General features: G+C 53.1%; 11 protein-coding genes across 11 annotated transcripts; 6 read left to right on the forward strand and 5 right to left on the reverse strand.

The window, feature by feature from the left end:
- Window positions 1-120: 120 nt before the first annotated feature.
- Window positions 121-2,252, forward strand: BDZ83DRAFT_730350 (beta-xylosidase). Its single transcript, XM_060512841.1, has 4 exons — window positions 121-602; window positions 656-760; window positions 811-1,818; window positions 1,870-2,252. Exons 1-4 carry the CDS (start codon window positions 261-263, stop codon window positions 2,140-2,142), a joined length of 1,728 nt encoding a protein of 575 aa, XP_060365491.1. The 5' UTR covers window positions 121-260; the 3' UTR covers window positions 2,143-2,252.
- Window positions 2,253-2,797: 545 nt separating this feature from the next.
- Window positions 2,798-3,757, forward strand: BDZ83DRAFT_698315 (uncharacterized protein; the record flags this gene model as incomplete). Its single annotated transcript, XM_060511394.1, has 1 exon — window positions 2,798-3,757. One exon carries the CDS (start codon window positions 2,798-2,800, stop codon window positions 3,659-3,661), a length of 864 nt encoding a protein of 287 aa, XP_060365492.1. The 3' UTR covers window positions 3,662-3,757.
- Window positions 3,758-3,876: 119 nt separating this feature from the next.
- On the reverse strand, window positions 3,877-5,675 carry BDZ83DRAFT_670199 (fungal cellulose binding domain-containing protein; the record flags this gene model as incomplete). The annotated part of the gene is made up of 7 exons (XM_060511118.1): window positions 3,877-4,191; window positions 4,273-4,362; window positions 4,417-4,451; window positions 4,522-4,881; window positions 4,934-5,063; window positions 5,130-5,450; window positions 5,513-5,675. The coding sequence occupies 7 exons, from the start codon at window positions 5,673-5,675 to the stop codon at window positions 3,989-3,991; spliced, it is 1,302 nt and encodes a 433-aa protein (XP_060365493.1). The 3' UTR covers window positions 3,877-3,988.
- A 2,088-nt stretch (window positions 5,676-7,763) lies between these two features.
- On the forward strand, window positions 7,764-8,339 carry BDZ83DRAFT_751690 (uncharacterized protein; the record flags this gene model as incomplete). The annotated part of the gene is made up of 1 exon (XM_060514088.1): window positions 7,764-8,339. The coding sequence occupies one exon, from the start codon at window positions 7,764-7,766 to the stop codon at window positions 8,337-8,339; it is 576 nt and encodes a 191-aa protein (XP_060365494.1).
- Window positions 8,340-10,472: 2,133 nt separating this feature from the next.
- Window positions 10,473-11,488, forward strand: BDZ83DRAFT_619586 (uncharacterized protein). The gene has a single exon (XM_060508133.1). It carries the CDS (start codon window positions 10,905-10,907, stop codon window positions 11,223-11,225), a length of 321 nt encoding a protein of 106 aa, XP_060365495.1. The 5' UTR covers window positions 10,473-10,904; the 3' UTR covers window positions 11,226-11,488.
- Window positions 11,489-13,749: 2,261 nt separating this feature from the next.
- Window positions 13,750-14,733, forward strand: BDZ83DRAFT_751692 (uncharacterized protein; the record flags this gene model as incomplete). The annotated part of the gene is made up of 2 exons (XM_060514089.1): window positions 13,750-14,551; window positions 14,612-14,733. The coding sequence occupies 2 exons, from the start codon at window positions 13,750-13,752 to the stop codon at window positions 14,731-14,733; spliced, it is 924 nt and encodes a 307-aa protein (XP_060365496.1).
- Window positions 14,734-14,997: 264 nt separating this feature from the next.
- Window positions 14,998-15,618, reverse strand: BDZ83DRAFT_619592 (uncharacterized protein). Its single transcript, XM_060508134.1, has one exon. The coding sequence runs from the start codon at window positions 15,240-15,242 to the stop codon at window positions 15,057-15,059; it is 186 nt and encodes a 61-aa protein (XP_060365497.1). The 5' UTR covers window positions 15,243-15,618; the 3' UTR covers window positions 14,998-15,056.
- A 351-nt stretch (window positions 15,619-15,969) lies between these two features.
- Window positions 15,970-18,007, reverse strand: BDZ83DRAFT_740725 (uncharacterized protein; the record flags this gene model as incomplete). The annotated part of the gene is made up of 2 exons (XM_060513070.1): window positions 17,608-18,007; window positions 15,970-17,536 (listed from the first exon to the last, which is right to left on the reverse strand). Exons 1-2 carry the CDS (start codon window positions 17,838-17,840, stop codon window positions 15,970-15,972), a joined length of 1,800 nt encoding a protein of 599 aa, XP_060365498.1. The 5' UTR covers window positions 17,841-18,007.
- Window positions 18,008-19,239: 1,232 nt separating this feature from the next.
- BDZ83DRAFT_651284 (4-coumarate-CoA ligase 2) lies at window positions 19,240-21,088 on the reverse strand (the record flags this gene model as incomplete). Its single annotated transcript, XM_060510441.1, has 4 exons — window positions 19,240-19,495; window positions 19,558-19,649; window positions 19,717-20,723; window positions 20,773-21,088. 4 exons carry the CDS (start codon window positions 21,086-21,088, stop codon window positions 19,240-19,242), a joined length of 1,671 nt encoding a protein of 556 aa, XP_060365499.1.
- Window positions 21,089-21,635: 547 nt separating this feature from the next.
- BDZ83DRAFT_698329 (rhamnolipids biosynthesis 3-oxoacyl-reductase) lies at window positions 21,636-22,658 on the forward strand (the record flags this gene model as incomplete). Its single annotated transcript, XM_060511395.1, has 4 exons — window positions 21,636-22,060; window positions 22,121-22,262; window positions 22,322-22,539; window positions 22,592-22,658. 4 exons carry the CDS (start codon window positions 21,636-21,638, stop codon window positions 22,656-22,658), a joined length of 852 nt encoding a protein of 283 aa, XP_060365500.1.
- Window positions 22,659-22,852: 194 nt separating this feature from the next.
- BDZ83DRAFT_576617 (aldehyde dehydrogenase) lies at window positions 22,853-24,591 on the reverse strand (the record flags this gene model as incomplete). The annotated part of the gene is made up of 5 exons (XM_060504933.1): window positions 22,853-23,215; window positions 23,277-23,876; window positions 23,937-24,025; window positions 24,076-24,433; window positions 24,487-24,591. 5 exons carry the CDS (start codon window positions 24,589-24,591, stop codon window positions 22,853-22,855), a joined length of 1,515 nt encoding a protein of 504 aa, XP_060365501.1.
- Between the last annotated feature and the right edge of the window lie 139 nt (window positions 24,592-24,730).

The raw sequence follows: 24,730 nt of genomic DNA on the forward strand, positions 1-24,730 counted from the left end.
CGGCTTCGGCCGTGTCGAGCGGCAGCGAAGGACTCCACCTGCCAAGTGGAGATCTCATCCTCCGGCCGGGGGCGATCTGTGATTGCTGGAGAAACTTAAGCCGAGCTCAACCGCCGGTGAGCACCAACAAGAACCAACAAGCTGTTGGATGGAAAGCTCTCAAGTCACAGATTCAGGGATTCTTCAACCAACTACAATCCTATTCTTGGCACTGCCATCCTACCTGAGACACACCATCATTCTCATCGGAGATCGTCGAAATGACCTCTCAAGAAGAGGGACCAATCTTCCTCAACCCCATAATCCAAGGCTTCAACCCAGACCCAACAATCTGCGTAGTTCCGCCAACAGACTCAACCCCGACGACGTATTTTCTATCTACTTCCACCTTTGAGTACTTCCCAGGCTGCGCCATATACACCTCAGTAGACCTCGTTAACTGGAAGCTCATCGGGCACGCACTCACGCGCAGAAGCCAGATCGAGCTGAGGACCGTCGAGCCTGGCGCTGGAAGCTGGGCAAGCACGCTGCGCTATCGGCCTCAGGAGAAGCGCTGGTATCTCGCCAACGGGCTCTTTCAGAGATATCGACCCGCGAATGATGTGAGTAAAGACCATGCCTGAAATTCTGAGACAATACTCATGAGAATTCGTAGGAGCGCATCTTCCCTAGGGGATTCTATGTTTGGACGGATAACATCTGGGATGAAAACTCCTGGTCAGATCCCGTATACTTTGACAATCCCGGATTCGATCAAGATGTGAGTGGCCGCTTTCATACTGACACGTACACAGCTGATGGCAATTTTAGCTCTTCTGGGACGACGACGGAAAGGTCTACCTCTCAACAACAGTCCGCATGGGAAAGCGAACTCCAGGCCTCAAACTAAAAGACTTTGCCATCCACGTTTCAGAAATCGACATTACTACAGGCAGAACCCTCACCCCGCCACAAGTGATCCGTGAATCCCCACACGGAATTGCAGAAGGATCACACATCATCCGCCGGGGAGAGCACTACTACCTCTTCACCGCCGAAGGCGGCACAGAAGCCGGCCACCAAGAGTGGGTTTTCAGAAGCCAGAAAGGGCCGTATGGGCCGTGGGAGGGGCAGGGCAAAGCTCTGTGGTATAACGGGCCTGAGGAGGAGGTGCAGAGGACCGGCCACTGCGACGTCTTTGAAGATGGCAAGGGAAAATGGTGGGCTGTGCTGCTCGGTGTACGGCCCGTGAAGGTTGAGGATAAATACCTTGAGCCGCAGATGGGCCGAGAGACGTTTCTGGTGCAGGTTGACTGGGTAGATGATTGGCCCATCTTCAACAAGGGTCGCAACATCACACTTCAAACCGTTGGCAGGGAGGATATTAGAAAGGCCGCCGCTGCTGATGCTGACGGAGTCAAGTGGAAGGCAGACCTGTCCAGATCATCCCTGGAAATTGGCTGGTATCACAAGAGTGAGTGGGAAAGTCCGAGTACCAGAGCTGAAGCTGATTTCATCCTTCTAGATACGCCTATCAAGCCCTGCCACAGCCTGATAGAACGCCCCGGCTGCCTGAGACTCTACGGGAACTGCTTCGATCTCAATAGTCCCGAATCGCCGGCAATGATCTTGAGGAAGCAGACGTCATACAGCGAGGGTTTCAAGGCTACAATGCTTTTCAAACCCAGCCGGGCAGGGTATGAATCTGGCGTTACCGTGTGGTGGAGTCAGTACTCCTATGCCACAATTGGCATTGGTGCTGTTCAACCACAAGATGGAGGATCCGCCGTCCCGACAATCATCACGAGGGAGCCTACGGGCAAGGTCAATAAGCTCAAGGTACGTTATAGGCCGCTTGATAGCTTTCGGCGTTCTTTCTAATGTTTCAAGGTGGCACACCCCCTATTGGATTCTGCAATACCCGCCCTTAATTTAAATCAGCCGGTAAAACTGTCCATCACGGCGAGGTCCTCCGACTATGAGATGAGTCTCTCGGTCGATGGGATTACGACTACCAAGATATTCAAGTCAGAGGCATTGACAGTATTTCCTCCCGTAGGAGGTGCTTTCTGTGGCGTCATGTACGGGATTTACTCATTCGGGCAGAGTGAACCGGTACTGGATCCTTCAGATTTCACGGAGATTGAAATTCTAGAAATTTAAGGGCCAATTTTAATAAGATGCCAAGCTTGGCAAATCTTTCCAGCCCTTCTTCTATGGCTCACCTCCGTCGGATATCAACTGGTCTGGAGCCTCAAGGAATGAACAGCCTAGCCTGGGGCATGTTGAACTTCCCCCTCACACATGAAGGCCTGGGTTTCATCCCGAGTTCTTTTGAGTTTGAAGTAAACTCATCTCAACACATGCAAGAGCTACGCAGACACGGACCTCCCTTCGGACCTCCTCAACCTCGACGTCACTTACTATGCAGAATCGTGAGTGCGACTCAAAAACGACGTTGCAGTTTACTTTCCGATGTAGTCCGAGAGCTACAGTCTTCAGCTTCTGAAAGCGCCGTCTTAGGTTTCCCATTGTAGTGATGCATCCTATTGTATGCTGTTCTAAAGGTTGGGGGATGTAGCTAATGTGCTTGGTAAGCCACAACCTTGAGTGAACGTCAAGTGAGACGAGTGCACCTGCGTTCCATTTCTTGAAAGTATTTTGGTCAAGTATGAAGTCGATGACTTCTACTCGGCAGGTCAAGTAATGCTCTTTCTTTAAGAAACGCTCTCCTAGAATAGACCGCCATAACCACGTCAGCGTTCCGTTTCTTTTCCTTTCAGAAAAGAAAGCCACATCAGATAGTCTCTTCATCACCATGGCATCCTTCATCAAGACAGAACACTACGAACCCTACCCCGAACTGTCCCCCAACCTCCTCCGCAGCCAATTCACCGCCAAAACAATTCTTATCACCGGCGGCGGCTCCGGCATAGGCGCATCCACAGCCCGCAGCTTCGCCCAAGCCAACGCCGCAAAACTCATCCTCACCGGCCGCACCGAGTCCAACCTCCACCAAACAGCAGCCGCTCTCCGAGCAGACTTTCCCAACCTAGAAGTCTCCCTCCACATGGGAAGCGTCGCCTCCCCGGAGCATGTAGCAACCCTCTTTGCAAGCCTGGACCGCGCCCCCGATGTTCTTGTCAATAATGCCGGGTACCTCTCCGAGCCGGTGAGCTTCGTCGATGCGGATTTGAAGGATTGGTGGCAGGGGTTCACGACGAATGTGTTTGGTACGGGGCTTATGACGCAGACGTATCTGCGTCACCGTAGGGGCTTACAGACCGGAGCTGCTGATGGCAAGCCGGGAGTTATAATCAACATCAACACGAAGGCGGCGTACGATTTCCATATACCCGGTATGAGCAGCTACGGCGCAAGCAAGGTCGCGATGCTACGCCTGGCGGAGGTGATTACAGACGATGTCCCGGCGTCCGAGGCCCGCGTTATCTCTGTTCACCCTGGCGCAGTGCAGACGGCCTTGTTGGTCAAGTCTGGACTGAAGCGAAAGATGACGGACGGGAAATTAGCGGGTGACTTTGTAGTGTGGAGTGCTTCGGAGGAGGCGGCATTTCTGAATGGGCGGATGGTGTGGGTGAATTGGGATGTTCCCGAGTTAGTTTCGTGGAAGGATGTTATTGTTGTGAAGGATCTGTTGAGGACGAACATTAAAGAGTCTTAGGTCTGTGAGGGGTCCCTAGCTTTTGGAAGCGCCTGATAGCCATTCTATTCCCGTTTTTCAACGTAAAAGTTTGTAAAGGCACCTGTACCTTGGCTTGTTAAGAAGAAAGCCCTCTTTGACTAGAAGGTATTTCAGTCTTGAAATATAAGCAAGGATTCTTCTCATCAAGTAGGCAGCTTTACTCGTCGCAAAAAGTCCAAACTTTTCGAATTCTTCGCTCAATATATACAACGAACTGAAGGCTATTTACGGGTTCAGCCAGACAACAGCAACTCTCACGTCAAGACAGACCGTTACATCTTCACACGAGAACTACACTTGTCAAGCCTAGTTGGTTTCGGCAACGTGGTTCGTGACCAAGCAAGTCCACTCGTCGGTGCCGTAGTAAATAGTGTTACCGTCGTTGTGCGACTGGCCGGTGCTAATCGTGTCACCCAGCTGCCAGAAAGCATCACCAGCCATGCCTGCGGTGGCGACGGAGGCGATTTGCCATGGTCTCTCGATCGTGCAGTGGTCGGATGGCGCGCCGTCTATTGTTTGGAGATTTCAATCAGCTTCTACCCCCTCATTCGCTTCTTCATGAAATCTTTTGTATCTTGCTTGTGACTTACATTCTTCAAAGAAGCAGGGCTTGTTCGCGGCAACACAGGCCTTCGCGTGGTCAGCCACCCACTTGGCGCCAGTGTCGTACCCAACGCTCCCTATAATCCGTCAGTGACCTTTTGGTGATACCTCATTATTGCGGGTAGACTTACATGAGTTGGGGTAGAAGTGGAACGTTCCAAAGTCCCTAAGCGAAAATCAATCATCAGCATCACAAACACCACCACGGAGACCACATTCAAGGGGGGGCAACATACAGTGTAGTAATGTTCAACAGACCAACCCAGTCCGTTCCCTCACCATACTGATAGGGGTAAGAAGTGTCGCCGGGCAATCCCATACCCTCGTCGCCGAGCGTCACCATGTGGTTAGGATCCAGCGACTTGACGTATGCCGACGTGGACTTTGCCCAGTTGTAGATGACGGAGGTCGCGCAGCCCTGGCAGCGGGGCTCGTTGGCCAGCTCCCACGCGAAGATGGCGGGGGACGCCTTGTACCGGTTGACCACGGTCTGGACGTACTTGAGGTACTGCGTCTGGGCCGCCGTGTTGGTGTACCAGCCGTTGTGGTCGCCTCCGAAGGCGTTGACGTAGGCGTTGATTCCGCCATAGTCGTTCCTGGGACTACGTCAGATATTGCCTCAAAGGGGATGTTTGGGGAGGAACTCACCAGTTGTTGACAAAGTTGATGATAAGCTTGATGCCATTCTTCTCAGCGGAAGCGACGACGGTATCCAGGCGTCCGAGACCGTTCTCGCCAGTGTTGATTTGCGAACCTGACGCACTCAAGTATTGGAACCCTACACAGTCATTAGCCTTCTGCAGATATAAACCGAAAAACGAAAAAGTCTAGAAATATTCCATACAGTTATCATACTGCGGGATCGTGTTGACATCGTTGAAACCCCAGATACGAAGGATCCGGAGACCAGAAGTCTTGAGATGACCCAAGACAAGATCCACGTCGGCCGCGTTGGTGAGGAAACTGCACCAGTAGCAGTTGGTGCCGGGATAGTACTTCGCCACGCCATCAATGCTGAACTTGGTGCCGACGGCCTTGGGGAAGCCGGTGCTGGGTGGGGTCGTGGCCGAGGACGTCCGGGACGTAGCGGCGACGGACGAGGTGGTTGCCGCGCGGGTCGAGGTCGCGAGAGTGCTGGAGCGGGAGGTCGTCGTCGCGGCGGAACCTGGTGATACTGATTAGTCTTTTGGGTTCTTGTAGCAAAAGTTATTGAAGAGAAAGCAATACCGGGGAGACACTGCGAGTACCACTGGTTGCTGTACGTGCAGACCGACCCGGAAACGCAGGTCGTTGCCCCAGTCCATCCCTGGCCACCGCATTGTCCGTACAAGGGCGCCTGTGCTGAGACGGCGGCCGCGAGGGCGAGCGCACCAGCGACTGCGGACTTCATCTTGAAGGTCTGTCGATGATGAGTTATGAGGAGGTTGACTGGTGTCCCTTTTGTGTCAAACCGGTGGGATGACCAGCCTTATTTGTATTCACGAGGGTTCCAGAGCTCGACTCCGCTTCAATAGAGCTGTCAATATTCGGAACCGCCTCGCCGGATCGACGTCTTCCATGGCGCCCCTCTTTGAAAAGGCTTGTCACGTAGCGACCTTTAAAATCCCATCAATGGCGTCGCGGGAACACGGGCAGATGTGGCCATGTCTCATGGAGCCTGGGTCTCTGGGTCGACTATGGACTAGTCTGCTCCGCAAATCGAGGGGACGGATATCTAGGAAGGGGATAATGTGGAGGGGCAGGCCCGCAGGAACGAGCAGATATTAGATGTAGGATTCAGTTCAGCTCTGGTGACGGTGGGCCGGGCCCGGTACAACTGGGTTTCTGCGTCGTATTGCATGCTTCGGATGGCTATCGTGGGTGCTCGAGACGGGACTACCGGGAGCCAGACACCCATGATCTACGGTTGCGAATCCCGTCGATCCACCACGCGGTTATCTCGTTGTGTAAGAGGTGAGGTCGTTAATTGACAGCCACCATAGTAATTGGTCAATCGCTGTATGTGATGAGAAGCGATAGCGAAGTCATTGGTGAGACATCCTGATCTAGTTGTTCCGTAAAGTAAAGAAAAAGTGAAGAAAAAACAAGAATGAGGTAGGTTGCCTTTCTTGGTGTAAGTTCCGCCTCGACGTATGGGGCTGCAACGGCGGAGCGTCGTCCGCCGCAACCCGCATTCGAACAAACTCGCCGGTGTTAACCCCGCTAACGGACATTGGCCACACCGATGATAGTCTTCTCCAACAGACTCAATTGAGAGTGTATAGTGCCATACTTTGCTTGGATAGGAGTTACAAGCCGAGACCCCCGACTTGCGAACCAAAAGGTTATCATTTGTAAGTCTTTAATGCTTGGCTCCTAGACCAGGCTCGACAAGTGAGGAATCACACAATCTTGCTTACTTGAATCTAAAAAAGCGCAAGGTCGTAGGTGTTATTGGGGAGCCAGAGTTCAACATTTCTAACACAAGCGGACTTCGGCCATGTTTCGTACATAATAAAACCGACTACGCATACCTACGCTTTTATATCCTTTCACCTTTGCTTCTCACTAAGAGACCGGTGATGAACGGCAAAGTAGTCGTTTGAGATGGCCTATATGAGAGTGCCTGCCAAACTTCATCCAATCACCTTTCAAACCAGCTGAGTTTATGATGAATACGCACCTTACCAGAATAAACGAGAAGACTCTATACCCCCTCTCAACTCGATTCCTGTCACCAACGAGAGCAGTCGCCCCACAGGCTTGTGAGGTCAGGTCAAACTGCCGTTTGGTGGGATAGCTTAGGGGCGAGCCATATATATAGAAGACCATCAAACTACGCCCTCGCTAGAAGTTACGAGTCGAAACCGAAGCATGAGCACCAAGACATGTAGCCACGCCGGTGATGAACTCTTTTGGAGTTTTGTTTGCCTTATATTCAGGTACATTATTATATATGGTCTAGATTTATTAACTTTTTTCTCGAGTAAATGTATCTCAATTAATTCGGCAAACTCATCCTTCTGACTTGCCTTCTAAACAGTTTTGAAGAAACACCATCGTCGACAGCACTCTTACACGAACATGGAATGTTATTCAAAACGACGTGTAAAGCTCGAGGAAGGAAGGTATCGTGGTGTTTCCTTCTATTGACGCGGGAAGGCGGGAAAGTGCACGGCCCAGTTTGCGGGGACAGCTTGGCGCCACACTCGGACCCTGATGACATAATACGATAAGCGGGACGATGACGCGGTTGCACAGCCTCAACTGGATCGTCAGCCCCTGAGCTGCCTCCATCCAGTGTCCTACTCTATGGTGCTGTCCGCTGCCCATTTTCCATATTACCATCCAATTCTTTCTTATTTTATCCTCTGACCGAAACGACGTTTGGCAACTCTAAATACTACCTGCCCAATACATACTTATTTACTGAACCCCTGTCATCACGATACATCAACCTGTCTCAATCCTCTCTTTACCACAAGGTCTCACCACCAAAATGTCACGCTTCTCCCATCTCGACACAGACGAGGAACGTCTGCCTCATGGCATGCGCCGCGTAGGCTACGACGCCGACACCCAAATCTACACCTACCAAGACGCAGACGGAAGCTACTGGGAAGGCGCGCCCGGCGCCCAATACGGCCAACTCACCCAAGTCTCGGGAGCATCATCCGCCTCCGCCGAAGAAGCCGAGCCCTTCATGCCGGGTGGCAGCGGCGGCGGCGAGCTCAATCGACGACGGAACCCGTGGGACGACAGAAAAGGGTGGAGGCACGAGATGAGGCCGCTGCTCAACTTTTTCGTGCTTATTGGGCTTTTCCTACTCGTTTTGACGTGGTGGCTGTATCGTACGCCGTCTTCGTCGTCGTCGGGCGGGGCGGAGGAGGAAGAGGTTGCGGTGCCGCAGTGCGGTGGGCTGGCGGTGCCGTATAAGATTGAGATTGGGAATACGTGTTGGGCTATTGCTGAGGGCCAGAAGATGACGATTGAGGATTTGCTCAAGGCCAACGAGGGGTTGGATTGCGATAAGCTGATGCCTGGGAGCTTTATTTGCATGCCTACCTTGGGGTGAGGTCGTAGGAGTGGGATGGCGGTCTCTTTGGAATGAGGATTGCGCATATACGCTTGCTGCTGGATACCCCCGTCAAAGAGGAACACTCTTTTTTGGTCGTTTTGTTCTTATACCTTTTACCCTTGGTATGTTAGTTTGTTGCTCGTTTTTCATGGTTAGAATTGGTCGAGCTCGACGCTGGCTCCTCAGACTGGTCTCTGGGAGCTGTGGACCGCAGAGAGCTAGATTGTGGCCTGCGCTGCCGTTGAATGTTAGCTTCGTAGAATCAGCATGATGCTCTGAGATTGAGAAAAGTGACGCAGCTTGTGATACTTGGATGAGCGACAACAAGACACGACGTTGGATTGCTAGACATGTTGGTTGGGCATCGAGACGCAAGTCGCCAGGCATTCACCATCACATGTAAGTGGCCTGGGATGCAACGAGTTGGATAAGGAAGGCTTATCGCACCCGTAGAGCCCAAGCCGCTTTGGACATCGTGAGCGGAGCTTCCCCAGGTTGGCAGGCACTACCTACTCCGTACTTACTTTTGCCAAGGGCAGGAAGGGAGTATGCCGCTTGACCCGATTCGGTGCGAGGGCTGGGGGCTGAGCCGTATTTGTTAGGACGGGACGGAGAAGTTACATCTTCCGGAAGTACCGGCGCATACCCGGGCCCACTGTCGGGTACCTTGCACCAAGTACCGGTCTCTCCCCCAGACATTCCCGTCTCAGCTCCGTTTGTGGTGGTTATTTCGCGTTGGTCGTGTGCCTGGCGTTTTTCCGCCTGTGGTGGCCAATTCTAGTCGAAAGGGGACCAGCTAGATAAGAATTGCAAGAGAGTATTCACGCCAACCTCTCAATGTTTCTCACTTCAATTGAGATCAAATCCGAGGAAAGTCGTCGAGACAGCAAATCGGCAGGGTGGACCAACGGTGATGTGCTGGTTGCCGACGGGTATCGTGCCCACTTGGGGGGGGGGGGGCGGAAAGGGGACTGGGAGGCTGCTAACCTACTCCGTAGGTGCAATTCGTAAGATGGAGAGGGGGCTTCCTCTGTGCTCGTACGTTGGAAGGGTTTAGCGCTGCCCTTTCCCCAGAATTACAGCGTCTGGGGAAGTGGGACGCTGTGGAGCACCCATTGAGCGGGTCTCCACTTCGCCCCACAACACGGCTCCCCGTCGCTGCAATTCCCTTTCCCCCCATTCGTCCCCCTCTCCTCTTGCGTTGCTCCTCTCTGTCTTCCAGGCTCGAGGCCCCCTCCCTTCCCGTCTCCAGCGCTGCTCATCTTCCTACTTTCAGTGGAGTGTGTTTGCCTGGGCCCCCTGTTCTGTCCCCGCTATCCGTCGGTGTGTAGACAGGTGAGTGAGCAGGGCAACATAGTCCGACACTTTGCTGCTTAGCATGCTACCTGAGTGCGATGGAAGCTGAGAGAGTTCATAGAGTGAGAGAATGAAGAAGCAAAGAAGAAGGCAATACAAAAGGGACACAGACCTAAAAGATAAACATGGCTGGACCTGGATGGTTCGTGTGGGGTGGCCTCATGGCCCTCCTCTTCCGTCTTCAGCAGAAGTCCAAGGTTCTGTGTATGTATGGTGAATGTGTGTGCACCGAGAAAGTCTGGGGAAAACACGGCACGGTCGGTCAGGGTCATCCCGTCTGTCTCTTCCTGCTTCACTTCTCTCTAGGCTTCATCTCTGTGTGCTCCTCTCCATCGCGCCAGAGTTGCCTTGACTCGTCTTGCTGTGGCCAGATTCAACTGCTCGTTCGCTTCCTATGTGGCATGTTCTTCAGACAGCAAATCCTCGACCTTGGGGACCTCTCAGCCAGAGAATGGTCTCTGAATTGTCTCTGTTCAATGCGATACCAGCCCACGCTTGCGTCACTCATCTGCCCACCCTCCACGTCGCAGCGTTGCACCAGGCGGCTGGGCCTACCATTCACTTCTCTCTCACCTCTCGCCTCTCGCCTCCCGCCTCTGCCTCATGCTGCCACTGCTCGTGTTGCTCACACTCCTCCTCCTCCTCCTCCACACACGGGGCACCATCACAATTCGACGCCAGTGTTTGTGCGCTTCTCTCCCCTGGGTATGGTCTCCCTCGCCTTGATGTACTTTGGCTGCTTGGGTTACCCCCCCCCCCCTTCCACCAGTCAAACATCCTCATCCGCTCCCCAAACACACACACTCACACCCCCTTCCTTTCATCTGGCAACCTTGGGCTGTGACGGCGACGTATGGATAGACCAAGTCACGCGTGGATGATCTGTCTTACCCCGCACGCTCAGGACGGGAACAACAGAAACCCTCGAGGCAGTGCCCCTGAACGCCAGAGAGAGATATCCCTTTAAGAAGAGGGCATCTGCCTCCTCTTCCGTAGCCTTGGATCTTGTGTGACTTGTCTTTCTATCTCATCGAATCATCTCATCTCGTTCCATCCAGCCCATCATCAGCTCGGAGGACATATACACATCACAAGCCAAACTACAACCACAGCGGCTTTATACATCACCGACTTTTCAAGGTTGATTACTTCTCCCCATCATCCACACAAACCCATACAAATACACACATCACCCACATACACACAATGGCCCCCCGTATCCCCGCCGCAAAGTCCACGGAGACCCTCTGCTACGGCGTCGCCACCGTCGGTGCCTTCCTCCCCATCTACCTCATGCTCCCCGGCGCCGAGCAGCGCCTCGCCTCCCAGACGACGAAGTGGGCTCCCCGCTGGGAGCGCAACCTCTCCTACTTCACGCCCGCCGCCGAGAGGGGCATCAAGCGCGTCGAGCCCCCCGTCTCCAACATTGTCCGCCGCATCGACAACAGGCTGCCCCTCGAGAAGATGGCAAAGGGCATCGACAAGAGGATCAAGAACGGTATCGACCGCTTCAACAATACCAAGTAGATGAATGATGTCTCTGGTGTTGGGAGGGGGTGAGGGTTATGTAACTACCGTGTATACACTTGTGCCAGCTGGACAGGCTGAGGAGAAGAGTGGAGGATACAACGGAAAGATGATACCACATCTGGCTCTAGAGATATAGAGGATGCATTAGATATCTCATAGAAGACACAGCAACCAAACAATAACAAACAAAGCAGTTAAACTCATCACTGTCTCGTCGCTCTCGTTGCGTTGGTGGCGTGTGTGCCCCAAGTTCTCTAAACTCACGACAGCAATTTACTTAACAGCACTCGCTGTACAGTTGACTCGATGCGTGCCGCTATAGCAAGCAGCAGTTTCACAGGTTTGGTGGTGGGCATGGATGCTTGCATCTCGCTGCCACCCCAATCTGCAGATAATCAGGCCATGATGAACGACCGCGAACGCAAGAAAACACTGTCTCACCTCCCCACGAGCGGGGTTTTGCCCTTTACAGTACCCTTTCGTTTCCCCCTTTCCCATGCTGCATTGGAATTCTCCAATTCTTTTCGTTAGGCGATACAATAATACAACATTCATGTTGTTTCGTAATGAAAAAAAAAAAAGGGCTGCAGGGAGCGGCCCGATGTGATTGAATTAACCGCCGAAGCGAATTGCAATTCGGCCTGTTTGTGGCCTCATCTCTCCCTCTTCTTTTCTCTGGCACTCGCCATGCTAATACGCGACCGCATCTGCATCTGCATTTATCGGCACGGCACCGCCCGCATACTTGTCCGGGGATTTGTTGCCTTCTCATCAAAGGAAACCACAGATTGATCGATTTCGACACGATCTCGTTCTACTTCGTTTCTTGTCCGCCGCCCTCTTCCCGAGCCTCGAGGCAAGTCTGCAATGCACTCGCATTCCCGCGTGCGTCTCTCGTGTACGATTGATGGCGAATTTCCAAATGGTTGCCAACACTGGCTGGGCACGCCACAGTAGAAGAAAGCCGACCGTCCATCATGCATCTCTTGGCATCCCGAACGAAACGAAAACCGAAAGACTCGACCGTCTAGTCGAATACATAGCGTTGTGCGAAGATGGATAACTTCGGGGGATCGAATACCAGGCTCTTGAGACGCTCTTGGCCCCCGATCTGCCCATCTGAGATCGTCCCCTGGTGCCCAATGATCTGCCCGACAATGCAAATGAGGCGGGCATCTACAAGTTTGTAGTTCTGAGAGCCACTTAGTTTCCCTGACGAGCAAGCATTCATGCAGGTCGAAATGGCCCACATCTGCCAAAGACTCGATGCAAACTGCCAGAGCTGTCCTATAAACTGGTCTCGTCAGCCCACATATCCATCATGTCGTAAGTTCTTCTATACCGGCCGCCAATCTCTATCCTCCCCCTGCATCGTTGCCCGGAAAGACATTTGCTTTGTTAGTGCAACGCGGCCATAATTTTAGGCTGTTCTCCACTCTGGTCGGGATGTCGTTGCATGTGAATGAGGACTGTCCAGTTCACTGGAATTGGAGGCAGCAGCTGCGAAATAGATGGGGGCCTTCATCTGTCAAGCCTTGCTATCATGCCCTGAAACTCGGTCTTCGTCTGCCTTCTATGTCGAACAAGATTTCCCGGCTTGAGCTGAACTTCTCGTCGTGGTGACTGCCCTGATTGACATGCAACGGTAGGAGTTTACTCCGCAAAGATGCTTGTAGTTCTCATGGCCGTTGGCGATGTGGCGAGCAACTTCAGCCCTTCGCTGTGCCGGATGCGCCAGCTCTGCAACGGTATACGAGCCGCTTCGTGTCTGTCTGTATTCGTCAAGCATGCAGCCCTTCGGAGGGTCTTTTGTCGGGCGGTCCCCTGTCAAGACATATTGTAGTGTCCTTATCATGAGCTGCAATGCATTTTTAGAACATCTGCGATCTTCTTGGGAGCAGTGTATAAGCCAGAACTGAAGAATGAGCCGGTCTTCCGTGACAGACGATTCTATGCGTAATGCTACAGTCAACCCTATATAAAGAGGTAGGCGCAACGGCCAGAGTATGAAATGGTCGAGGTGACGATAGCTGCAGAGAAAAGAGCTTGGAGCTATGACGACTATCAAAAAACAGAGCACCGAAAAAGAAGCTCTGAGCATTTGACATGTGGGGCTATCGTGAGTGCACCTGCCTTCCAACCTACGGCCACCTGGCAGCATCTGGAGAGACTCCCCCTCGGCTGTCAGCGGCTGTCCACGGTACTCAACCCACCTGCCAATTTCCAGCGCATGAACCATCACGACGCGAACGCGCTGGACAAGCCCAGCCAAAGTCGCATCCCACCATCCAAATGTCGATCTGTTGACGGCGCATTCGCACATCGTCACCCAATCCCTGTCCACGCTACCGCAAGAAGGCTCGATATGACTCTACGCTCGTTGAGGCGCAATTTTTCTCCAGTCACGAGCTTATCACGCACATTTTTCTACTGTACCTGATTTGAAGCCTTACAACCTCCAACAACCATCTTTAATTCCGTTCTGCTATAGAACAGTAGCATCGACGACCAGAAACAAGCCATGAACTCAATGGCCCTCCCCCGAGCTCTTGCGAGCACCACCTGGCGCGCAGTCGCCGCCAACCCCTCGGCCCCGGCCTCTCGCGCGGGGTTCTTTGCCCAACGATGCTATGCCACCCGCGCCGCGAAGACGACGGCCGCCGCTGCGCCTGCTACCGCTGCAAAGTCCACCACCACTGCGGCGAAGAAGACCACGACCACGACGAAGAAGAGCGTGAGCACTTCTGCTGCTAGCAAGAAGGCTGCTGCCACCACTACCACGGCCGCTGCTGCATCCAAGACCTCGTCGGCCTCGACCAAGGCCAGTTCCACCGCCACCAAGGCAGCTGCTGCTTCGAGTACGGCCCCGAAAGCTACAAGAACTGTCAAGAAGACCACTACGAGCACCACCAAGGCTGCTGCTGCGACATCTGCTACTGCCACCAAGAAGGCGGCTACGGCAAAGGCTGCCCCTCCACCTCCCGCCCCTGCTCCCGCTGCTGCTCCCGTTGCTGCTGCCGCCGCCGCCGCCCCGAAGACGCCCACTTCAGTCCCAAGTCCCGCGCCCACAGCAAGCTCTCCCACGGCAGCCGCCCCGAAACCGGCTCCTGTTACAGCAGCAGCGACGCCGACAGCGGCTCCCATCCGGCCCTACGCACCCACGCCCCCTCCGCCCCGCGCCCCAGAGGCGGAAGTCCGTCCCAAGCTGAACCCGAACAGCAAGGAATACCGGAAAGCGTACGGCACGGCGGCGAGGAAGTGGACCGCGACCATGGTGGCCATGCCCATCCTCCTCGTCACCTCGTACTTCTTGTTTGACAGACGTGAGTTACTGCCCCCCACCACTGGTCGTGAGGAACTCTTCACTAACATGTTTCACACAGTGGCTCTGGGTCATGAAGCAAAAGTAATGCCGGATTTTGAAGGTGCTAAGAAGGCCGCAGAGGCGCAGAAAGAGGTGGAGAAATTTGTCGAAGAAGCACAGGCGCAAGCCAAGGCGGCATAGAGCCGTCAACTATAACTATATTGTAATGATCTTGATGAATACCCACTCCTATTCCTACCTGGCCGACTTGTATTCCCCCTCCACTGTGTTTCGGTCCGGCGCCTGCTCTTCGCAATGATGATGAGCCTCGACGGCATAGGTGGTTGGGTTTTTGCCGGCAAGCGTGTGTACCAACCCAGGCTTCATATCTCGAGCAATCGACGAGCTGGCTTGTCATCTCCCTCTAAGTAGAAGAAGACTATTCCTTTCAGCCAGCAACTCTGTTTCGGCGGCTTGAAGTCTTTCATGTAAGTCTAAGTCTAAGTCTTCATTTCGGCATCAAGCTACCACGTTCGATTGCGCGCTAAACCAACAGCCGCGGCAAGCAGTGCCACGACAAAGACCCCGCCGATGACGATGCCTGCGATAGCGCCTGCTCCGACTGATCCGGTATCCGGGATGGGCTCGTCGGCCGCTGCAACGGCGGCCAGGACCCATGTGATGAGAACGTTGGAGACGCGGTTGGACATTCGTGTGTTTTGAGAGAGAAGTTGACACTAGTTCTGAGGTTTCTCTTGAAGAGAAGGGTAGATGAGAGCTGATGTGGTTCTGACTGTAGTCGTTATCCTGACAGCTCTGCCGTGATCTCCAGCTGTCTTTATGTAGTTGTATGGTGCTAGTGTTGGGGGGTGTTGTAGATCAGCCTTTCACGACCACGCCACATACTGATTCGCAGCTTTGGGCGCTGCTGAAATCCAGAAAGATTGGATTAATCAACAATATCATTCACGCGAAACGTGACTGCTACCCGTGGCACACGAGGTGGGTGGTCTGGTTCAGGAAGTGAATGTGTATGGAATATTCCGGAACTGCCAGTCGGTATACACACCGCGAGGTCAGGTCAGCACACCTTATGATAAGTCTAGTGCCTTCCCATCGTAACAACAAATATCGGGCCTGTTGACCGAGGGGTGAAAGCCGTGAATTGCTGACTATTGCGTGATGCTCCGTACTCTTCAGGACTTCTGCGTTCGAAGCTCGGTCCGGTCGGCTTCTGTTGTTTTTGCTTTTCTGACCATTTCTTTATTTCGTCTTGTCTGCAGTGTTTATGAATCACCAAGTGGTATCTCACGATAACTTTGTGAGTCTACTGACTAACGAGATGTACCATGCTGAAGGTAATCAGGCAAGATATCCACAGAGATCATGAGAAGTAGCTAATTAGCTAGCAAAACGTAATACTATGTTCGCTCTTCATTACAATCTAGATACTTCCTTCACCTCCTGATGCTGCTGATCCTCCTCAGGATTCCCGCAAAACGTCACAGTCTTCCTCGGGCCCATGATAGTACCACTCTTGGTAAGCAACTTCCTCTTCCCAGCCGTCGACAGGGGCGGATCATCATCCTCGTCCCGAATATAATACGCCCAGTCCGCGGTCTCATCCAGCTCCGTCTGTGAGTACCCGTTTCCCAACCACGCAAACCTATTCCCGGCGTACTTGACCTCGAGATCATCCCACCGGACCTCCTTGATGGCCTCAATGTAATGCAGCGTCGAGCCCGGCCATAGCGCCACGACGGGCCCGTCGTCACGGGGCTTATACCACGACCGACAGGAATCCGACCATACGGTCTGTGGCATGAAGGACTCTTTGTAGTCCACAAAGTCGCGGACAGCCTCTTCTTTAGGCGTGAATGAGACGACATTGGTAGTCTGATAGCGGTCAATGACCTTGAGCATCCAATCTGCCTGCGCCTCGATAGCTGGGAGGACGGGACCATTGCCAATGGGGCAGTTGGGTCCCAGAATGATGAAGTAGTTTGGAAAGCCGGACGCCCCCATACCCAAGTACGATTCGGGATCCGAGGCCCATTTGTCTTGGAGATTCTCTCCCGAAGGACCGACGATGGGGAACCGCGGCTTGAAGGATGTATCGAAGCCCGTGGCGCATATCAATACGTCTACAGGATACTCCCGCCCGTCGTCAGCGATGCACCCCCGTTCCGTGATCTCTTTGATCCCGCCGTAGACAACCTCCACGTTGGGTTTGGTGAGCGACTCGAGGTAGTTGACACCCGGCGTCAACCGACGACATCCCACGCTCCAGTCCGGAATGAGCTTCGACTCGAGTGAGGGGTCGTTGAGCTTCTCCTTCATCTGCTGGATAAAGTACGCGTGCGTTTCCTCGTTGATCTTGTTGTTCTTCAAGAATATCCCAAACTGACCGTTGAGGCCAGACTCATTATTCTTGCGGTACTCGAGGAGGGCACCCGGCTTCGTAGCGAATTCCGCCTTCTCCGCGGGGCTGAATAAGTGCTGTTCGAGACCTTGCGCGGGGGACACCCACGTCGGCCTGCGGATAAAGGTCGTAACGCGTTTGCACTGTTCGCGGATTGCGGGCAGGACTTGGATGCCTGAGCTGCCGTTGCCAATCAGGCCGACATGCTTGCCTTCTAGAGAGACGGCGTCGTCCCAATTTGCGGTGTGGAGCAACTTTCCGCGGTACTCTGAGAGGCCGGGGATCTCTGGCCATTTCCAGTTGTTGAGGACGCCGCCAGCGTTGATGAGGAAGTCGCAGTGATCGACGATCGTTTCGCCGGTGGACGTGTCTTTGACGTGGACGTCGTAGCCGCCGGTTCCCGAGTTCCAGTAGGCGCCGATGACTTTGTGTTGGAGCTTGATGTATTGGTATAGTGAATACTTTTTGGCGAAGTTTTCAAAGTATTCCAGGATCTCGGGGGCGGGGGGATATACGGCGGACCAGTCCAGCTTTGGCTCAAAAGTCCAAGTGTAGTTGTGCGACGGAAAGTCGCAGGCACACCTATCAAGGTCAGGATTTGAAGGTCTTGGTCCAGGGAAGTCTTTGTTGACTTTGACTAGAGGCCTACGTACCCGGGATATCTGTTCTCGAACCATGTCCCAGCTACCGAGGGGTTCTTTTCGTAACACTGAAGCGAATAGTTGGAGAAGTGCCGTTGGAGCTTGTAGGCTAGCAGTAACCCAGAGGCACCTGCGCCGACACAGATGATCCGTACGTGCCTTTCTGTATGGATCGGAGCCGTTGGGCGTCTTGCTGCGTCTCTGTCTCCCGCACTTGTTGGTTCTGGCAGCAGTATGTCCCCCATGGTCAAATCGTATCAAATCAGAAATGCTTGGATGAAGTGGATTATAGAAAATCTGAGGTTACACGAAATTCAAGCTCGATAAGCCTGGTGTCAAGGGAAAACAGAGGGCTAGATATTTATGTTCATGTAAGTTAGCCGTGAGAGCGCAGTATATATGGAGAAGGGGTACACGTAAGCTGGGAGGTTGATGGTCTCCGTAAATCAACGTCACGTAGGTATCAAATCGTCGTTACCATTGACTGTAGACATACTTTTAGCGTTACACAAACAGGGAGTTTCTCCGCCAAAGGCAGGCCATAACCTTGTATGCCTGTATATTGAGACGAGGTTCTACCCTCACACTCACAACTCTTCCTAGACATGGCGGATATCAGACAACCTCGGCGGTGGCGTCCAAGCTGCCCCGGAAGACGGCCGCGTGCATGTCATACTGCAGGTGCAGGCAGCATCAACATCAGACGACTGAATCCACAACGCCATCGACGGTAAATCCAAGAGTCACTTCGAGTCAGACTTTTGAGCCGCACAATGGCTTTACTGACTCAAAATTCTGTCCTGCCTATGAGAACTGAGGGTCATCTCTAAGATATGGCATCCACTCGGGCCCATCGGAGTATGGAGAGGTCGAATACGAAGTGGGTGTTGATCGAGACCAACATTGGCCGAATCTGATACGCCATTCTTGTTGCCCACCATGCTGAAGGGTAGGCGCGAGCACAACTTGGCTGATGTCTTCTGTACATGAGCTCCGAGACATACACGCACGCTCAAGAGGGATTGGCAAGACATGCTTCGGCAGTTGCTTATGAAGTAGAAGGGTATTGCCGCCCGGGAAGGATCTAGTGTCCGCACTCCACAATGTTGCACTGTATAAGTGATCTTCGGGATATCACATATGACCGCGGACCCCGGCGAAAGCCTGACATAACAGACTACATGAGGGTAGCAGTGACGACCTTGGCCAGAGGGGCATATGCGGCTTTGCGGGGAAGCAAAAAGTAGGTGGAAACGGCTGCGGGTATGTCGGAAGACCTCAACCGGAAAAGGGAGCGTGAACTGGGGTTACACAAAGGGCTACATGCCTCCTTTGACGTTCCTGTAAGTAAGATCGAGGATGGCCGGTCTAATCGGAAGCGATGCTGCTCAAGTTTGTACTAATTCAAGCACGGAGGACTTCACTTGATTGAGCATGGAGTTCGTCGAGATCTTCATCACGATTTTATTCACAACATTATGTGCCTGCATGTTAGTTGTCCCTTGTATGCTAGTCGACAGTTGATAATGAGTTGCAGATGCTTCCTGTATGACCAACCAATTAGATACAAGAGTTGCAATCCATAAACATCACCTCCTCCGGCGCCAAGTATCAAATCCGTTGTTGTGTTACCCCACTATCAATTCACAACTTCAATCTCGGACTCTTTGCGGCCTCCTCCAGGGCCGCTGCATCTCTCTTAGACCACTCGCGCATCACCTTCCTCTGGATCTTCCCGCTGGCAAGCTTAGGAACCTCGTTGACAAACACTACGCCACCGACGAGCGCTTTGTGCTTGGCGACCCTCGGTTTGATCCATTCTTGGATATCTTCTGGCTTGACCTTCCCTAATGAGACATCCTGGAGAGCCACGTAAGCTCTAGGCCACTCGTTGCCCTCACTACGTTGCGATGTCAGTGTTCTGGTAGCTTCAGGCGTTTCAGTGTTATGTATGTTGCTTACATTGTGATTCCCACGACGGCTGCGTCCGCAACGTGCTCATTCTCGAGCAAGACGGCTTCCAATTCTGCAGGCGCAACTTGAAGGGCGTTGACCTTGATAAGCTCCTACATCTTGTTAGGCTCTTGTCCGATTTCGAAGACGCAAGGAAAAGCCACTCACCTTCTTGCGGTCTACAATCCAAAAGTATCCATCTTCATTGCAGACGGCGATATCACCCGTCTTGAGCCAACCGTTCACCAACGCTTCCTTAGTGGCAACCTCGTTGCGCCAGTACCCGAGACAAATGTTGGGACCCCTCATACACAACTCTCCCGGCTCACCAAAGCCGACCTCCTTACCCTCCTCATCCACCAGCTTACACTCACAGTTTGAAACCAGCTTTCCCACACTGCCAGTGTCGTCTTTGATGCCCCCAGGCACCATAATTCCCCCGCAAGTCACTTCCGTCATGCCCCACCCCTGGTTGATCTGCACCGAGAACCTCCTCTGGCACTCATTCTGCAGCTCCCGAGACAAGGGCGCCGCTCCGCAGAGCATATCCTTGACGCTCGACAAGTCGTAGCGGGCTGTCTCCGGCCGCTTTGACAACATGACGAGGATAGGTGGCGCGACTTGCAGGTTGGTAATCTTGTACTTGCCAATAGCGAACAGGAAGTCCTCGTAGCGAAACTCTTTCATGATGTAGATCGGGACGTCCAGTCTCATCGCCATGAGGACGGCGTAGAGCTGGCCATAGGCGTGGTAGAGGGGTAAGAAGCCGATCCATCTCTCCCGCGGCCGGTTCTCAAAGGAGTATGGCTTTTCCGCGTATCTCATGTAGATCGTCTGCTCGACGTTGGCGATGAGATTGTGGTGTGATACGCAGACACCTTTTGGCAGACCAGTAGTGCCCGATGAGTAGTTGATTGTTGCAACGGTGCTGGTTGACTCTTCCGCGCTCAACTCTGGCCATTGATATGAGTCTGCCTGGGCTGGCGTGCCAATCATCTGCCTCCAGTCCGGCACACCGTGCTTGACCGGGTTCTCAACCTCGGAGAACTGAAAGACCCGAGAACGAGGTATTCTGGACTTGTCTGCGGCTTCCAAGACCTGCTCCAGATGATTTGGGTGGACGAGTACAACCTTGGCCGCAGTATTGGTCATTTGATGCACAAGCTCTGCCCAGTCTTAGTCAAACATCTGATGAGTGGTTGTAATTCCGCTGAGAAAACGTACCAGGAACTGTGTAAGCTGGGTTGGCGCCGCTGAATACGCAGCCTACGGATACGATACCAAGGTATGCCACTGGGACAAAGATCTGGTTGGGTGTGCATATCATGACCACGTCTCCGCGTTTGAGACCGAGGTTTTGGAGGCCGAATCCGAGTCTCTTCACCCATCGCAGCATCTGTTTTGGTGAGAGGTTGATCTTGTCATCTTTACAGTCGATCCATATGGGTTCATCAGATGGCGTTGACCCTTTGGGGAATAGGTATGAGAGGAGGTTTGTCTTTGGAATATCCAGGGGCGGATAAGGTGAGTTGAAGACCATTTTGTTATTGTTGGCCAGCTCTGGTGCGCTCGGAAGATGGGAATCGAGTGAGATTGGACACAAGGGCTGAAGGAGAAATCCAGAACTTGAATGAGATGTTGGATGTCGCCGGATCGAAGTTCACGAAGCTTAAAGGTACATCTCAACCTAATGAGTCTAGAGAGTCAGGTATTATCATGAAATCTGACTACGAACCCCGACATGGGTCCGCGTGTGTTGTACCGTCGTCATCCTGTCCAGGTCCTAGCTCTATGGGAACCATGGCCGTGTCTTCCCTCGGGATCGCCTCGGTAGGGGGGTTTATGCGGGGTAGCGTTGGGGAAACCTGGGGTCGTGCCGGGCGCCATGTTGCCACCCCGACTTGCCCGAGTTCCCCGGGAGGAGACTAAACCGAAGCGACCGGCAATAGCCCCGGGAAGCTCTTTGCGTTGCCTTGAGTTTGGACGCTGACTATCTTGACCTGGCACTTTTGTTGCTGTGTTGTGCAAGCGATTTGCTAAGGCTGTCGCTTGTGGGCCACTCCGTCTACTCAACTATCCCTCCCACCATGTCGGAACTCAAAGACTTCGGCTCTACGTTCTCCCTTGAGGGAAAGACTGCCCTCGTCACTGGGGGATCTCGTGGGTTAGGCCTGCACATGGCCACAGCGTTCCTTCTCTCGGGTTGCTCTCACGTCATCATCACCGCCAGAAAGTTGGAGGGCGAGCAAGGCATCAGCCAGGCCATTGAAAGACTTAACCGCCTCCCCAATACTCGAGGAAAAGCAATCGGAATTGCTGCAAATGTCGCCGACTCTAACAATATCGTCCGCCTCGTCGGAGAAGTCAAGGACATCGTGGGCGAGAAGGGGCTGAATATCTTGGTCTGCAATGCTGGGGCAGCGTGGGGTTCCAAGTTTGAGGATGCTCCGCCCAGCAGCTCAATCAAGATTTTGGATCTCAACGTGAGGGGCGTGTTTGAGTTGGTTCAAAAGTGAGCGCATTGCCGTGAGCGAGTTTATGAAATGGCCTCGATGTATTGACGCTACTCTAGGTTCCTACCTCTACTGGAGAAAGCAGCGTCAGAAGACGACCCGGCCCGGGTGCTAACGGTGAGTTCGACTGCGGGTGGTAATGTACCGCACGTTGGGGAACACGGTACAATCATGTACGCGGCATCGAAAGCAGCTGCCAATGTGAGTTCTGGCCTCTCATTTTGATGGCCGTAAGTTGCAGTGTCGCTCATGGTTTCCAGCATCTGGGACGTAATTTCGCGGTCGAGCTGGGCCCGAAGAACATCACGTCCAACATCATTGCCCCCGGCTTTTTCCCGTCGAAATTGGCACAGGGTCTAATCGACAACCTTGGGGGTATTGAAGAGTTAAGCAGAGGTAACCCGCTTGGCCGGCTTGGTGAGCCAGAAGACCTTGCTGGAGTCGCCGTGTTCCTGTGTTCTCGGGCAGCCAAATACGTGTAAGTGCGATCCCGACTGGATCGAGCTTTTCCTACTGATATCTCCGGACAGAAACGGCGTGGTCATTGAGATCGATGGAGGGGCGCGGTTAGTTGCTGGAAGACAATCCAAGCTCTGAGACGATGCGTCTTTGTAGCATGGCTAGATTATAGGATATCATATCCCGGCATAACATGTGAGAACATAAACGACCTTATGAGACTTGAAGATAGGGTAGGCACCGTATAGCTACGATCACATAGTAGTAGTAATAGAATAACCTATCACCTCGCTATTCGGGATATACTATTATGTGCGACTATCATGGCCTTCTCAGTACGTCAGGTTCACCATGACAGTCTTGGGCTCCGTGAAGGTCCTTAGCGCATTGATGGCGCCCTCCCTACCCAACCCACTCTCCTTGGTACCACCAAAAGGCGCCGTCAAGAACATCAGGCTGATACAGTTGATACCCACCATGCCACTGTCAATCTCTGAAGCAACTCTCAAGCAACGGTTGATGTCTTGACTGAAGATGCCGGCCATGAGTCCAAAGTTGGTGTCGTTGGCCTTCTCAATAATTTCCTCCTCGGTTTCGAACTTGTTGATGATGGACACTGGCCCAAAGATCTCCTGTCGAGCAATCTCGGCATCTTGCGCCACGCCCTCGAAAACCGTGGGCTCGACATAGTAGCCCTAGGTTGGCTGTTAACATTCTTCTCTCGTCTCGCCGGTGATCATGGACAGACTTCCTTACCTTGTCGCCAACTCGACCCCCACCAACCAAAAGTGTCCCTTGACCTCGCTGACCACGCTCAATGAAGCCTTGAACACTCTCAAATTGAGCTTTATCCACCAGTGGGCCAATGGTAGTCCCCTCGGCGTCCGGGTCGCCGACACCCTTGAGCTTCTCCTCCATGGCTTTCTTATACCCGGCGACGAACTCGTCATAGATGGGCGCCTCGACATAAACCCTACTAGCAGCGACACACACCTGCCCCGTATTCGCCGTGATGGCATTCGCGCACCAGGTGATTGCGTTCTCAAGGTTACAATCCTTGAACACGACTGCGGGCGACTTTCCGCCGAGCTCGAGCGTCACCCGCTTCATGTTGCTCTTGGCCGCCATCTCTTGGATCTTGCGGCCTGTGTTCGTCGAGCCTGTGAAGCTGACCTTGCGGACCTTCATGTGGCTGGCCAATAGCGCACCCGTACTTCCGTCGCCAGAGACTATCTGGAATACGCCTGGCGGGAACCCGGCCTGTTCAATGAGGGTGCCGAAGGCCAGCGCTGCAAGCGGCGTCTTCTCTGATGGCTTAAGGATGAAGCAGTTGCCCATTGCAAGCGCAGGACCAGCCTTTACAAGTCTTTAGTAGCATGAACTAATTACGAAGAGTAATTACGTTTGATTTCATACCTTCATGCCAATACTCCCAACAGGGCCGTTCCAGGGAATGATTCCACAGCAAACGCCAAGTGGCTCATTGCGAACTATCTTCAAGAAGCCTACATCCACGTTAGTCAAAATTCGACATCAAAGACACGCGCTATCTCACCATCTTCCTGAGGATACGTCTCACCGGGAAACTTATCCGTCCAGCCCGCAAAGTACCTCAGACTCTCGCTGGCCATCTTCATCTCCAAGCTCCCAAAAGTCGCCCAAGGTGCTCCTAGCGTGAGACGGTTGAGGTCCGCCAGGACCTGGCCGTGCTGCTCGACCAAATCGGCGAGCTTGTTCAGCATGTCTCGCCTCACGGTCGGGAGCGTCTTCTTCCATTTCGGAAAGGCGGCTTCTGCTGCTGCCACGGCGGCATCGACGTCCTCTTGTCCGCCGAGGGGGATGTCGTCGGCCACAGGAGATTCGTCGTTGGGGTTGAAGAGTTCTAGCTTCTTGCTGTTCTTGGAGTCGATATACTAACGTTCTGTCAGTAACGTAAAGTTTTCTTGGAGGAGGGATACCTGCTCACTTGGTTATTGATGTACAGCTGCTTGGGGAGGTTGGTCTTGCTCCAAGGGAACTCCGACTTGCTGCCGTTCACAGCTTCCTTCAACGACGACCCGAATGTATCCATGATGAGCAGATGTTTTAAGCAAGGGCACTGTATGAGATAAGGCGACGGATCTCAGACGGAACTTCAGTTGACAGTACGGAACAGAACGGGCTTAAATGAACAAATCAATCTTGATGATCTTTTTGACATCTACAACTTC

This window comes from Colletotrichum acutatum, assembly GCF_030867785.1.
Source record: "Colletotrichum acutatum strain CBS 112980 chromosome Unknown BDZ83scaffold_41, whole genome shotgun sequence".
NCBI lineage: Eukaryota > Fungi > Ascomycota > Sordariomycetes > Glomerellales > Glomerellaceae > Colletotrichum > Colletotrichum acutatum.

Excerpts from the sequence above, each read along its gene's own strand:
- BDZ83DRAFT_730350 (XM_060512841.1), top strand. The coding sequence starts at position 261 with ATGACCTCTCAAGAAGAGGGACCAATCTTCCTCAACCCCATAATCCAA. Across the intron at positions 761-810 it reads ATCCCGGATTCGATCAAGAT|CTCTTCTGGGACGACGACGG; the intron begins GTGAGTGGCCGC and ends TGGCAATTTTAG. Across the intron at positions 1,819-1,869 it reads GCAAGGTCAATAAGCTCAAG|GTGGCACACCCCCTATTGGA; the intron begins GTACGTTATAGG and ends TAATGTTTCAAG.
- BDZ83DRAFT_619586 (XM_060508133.1), top strand. The coding sequence starts at position 10,905 with ATGGCCCCCCGTATCCCCGCCGCAAAGTCCACGGAGACCCTCTGCTAC.
- BDZ83DRAFT_619592 (XM_060508134.1), bottom strand. The coding sequence starts at position 15,242 with ATGTCCAACCGCGTCTCCAACGTTCTCATCACATGGGTCCTGGCCGCC.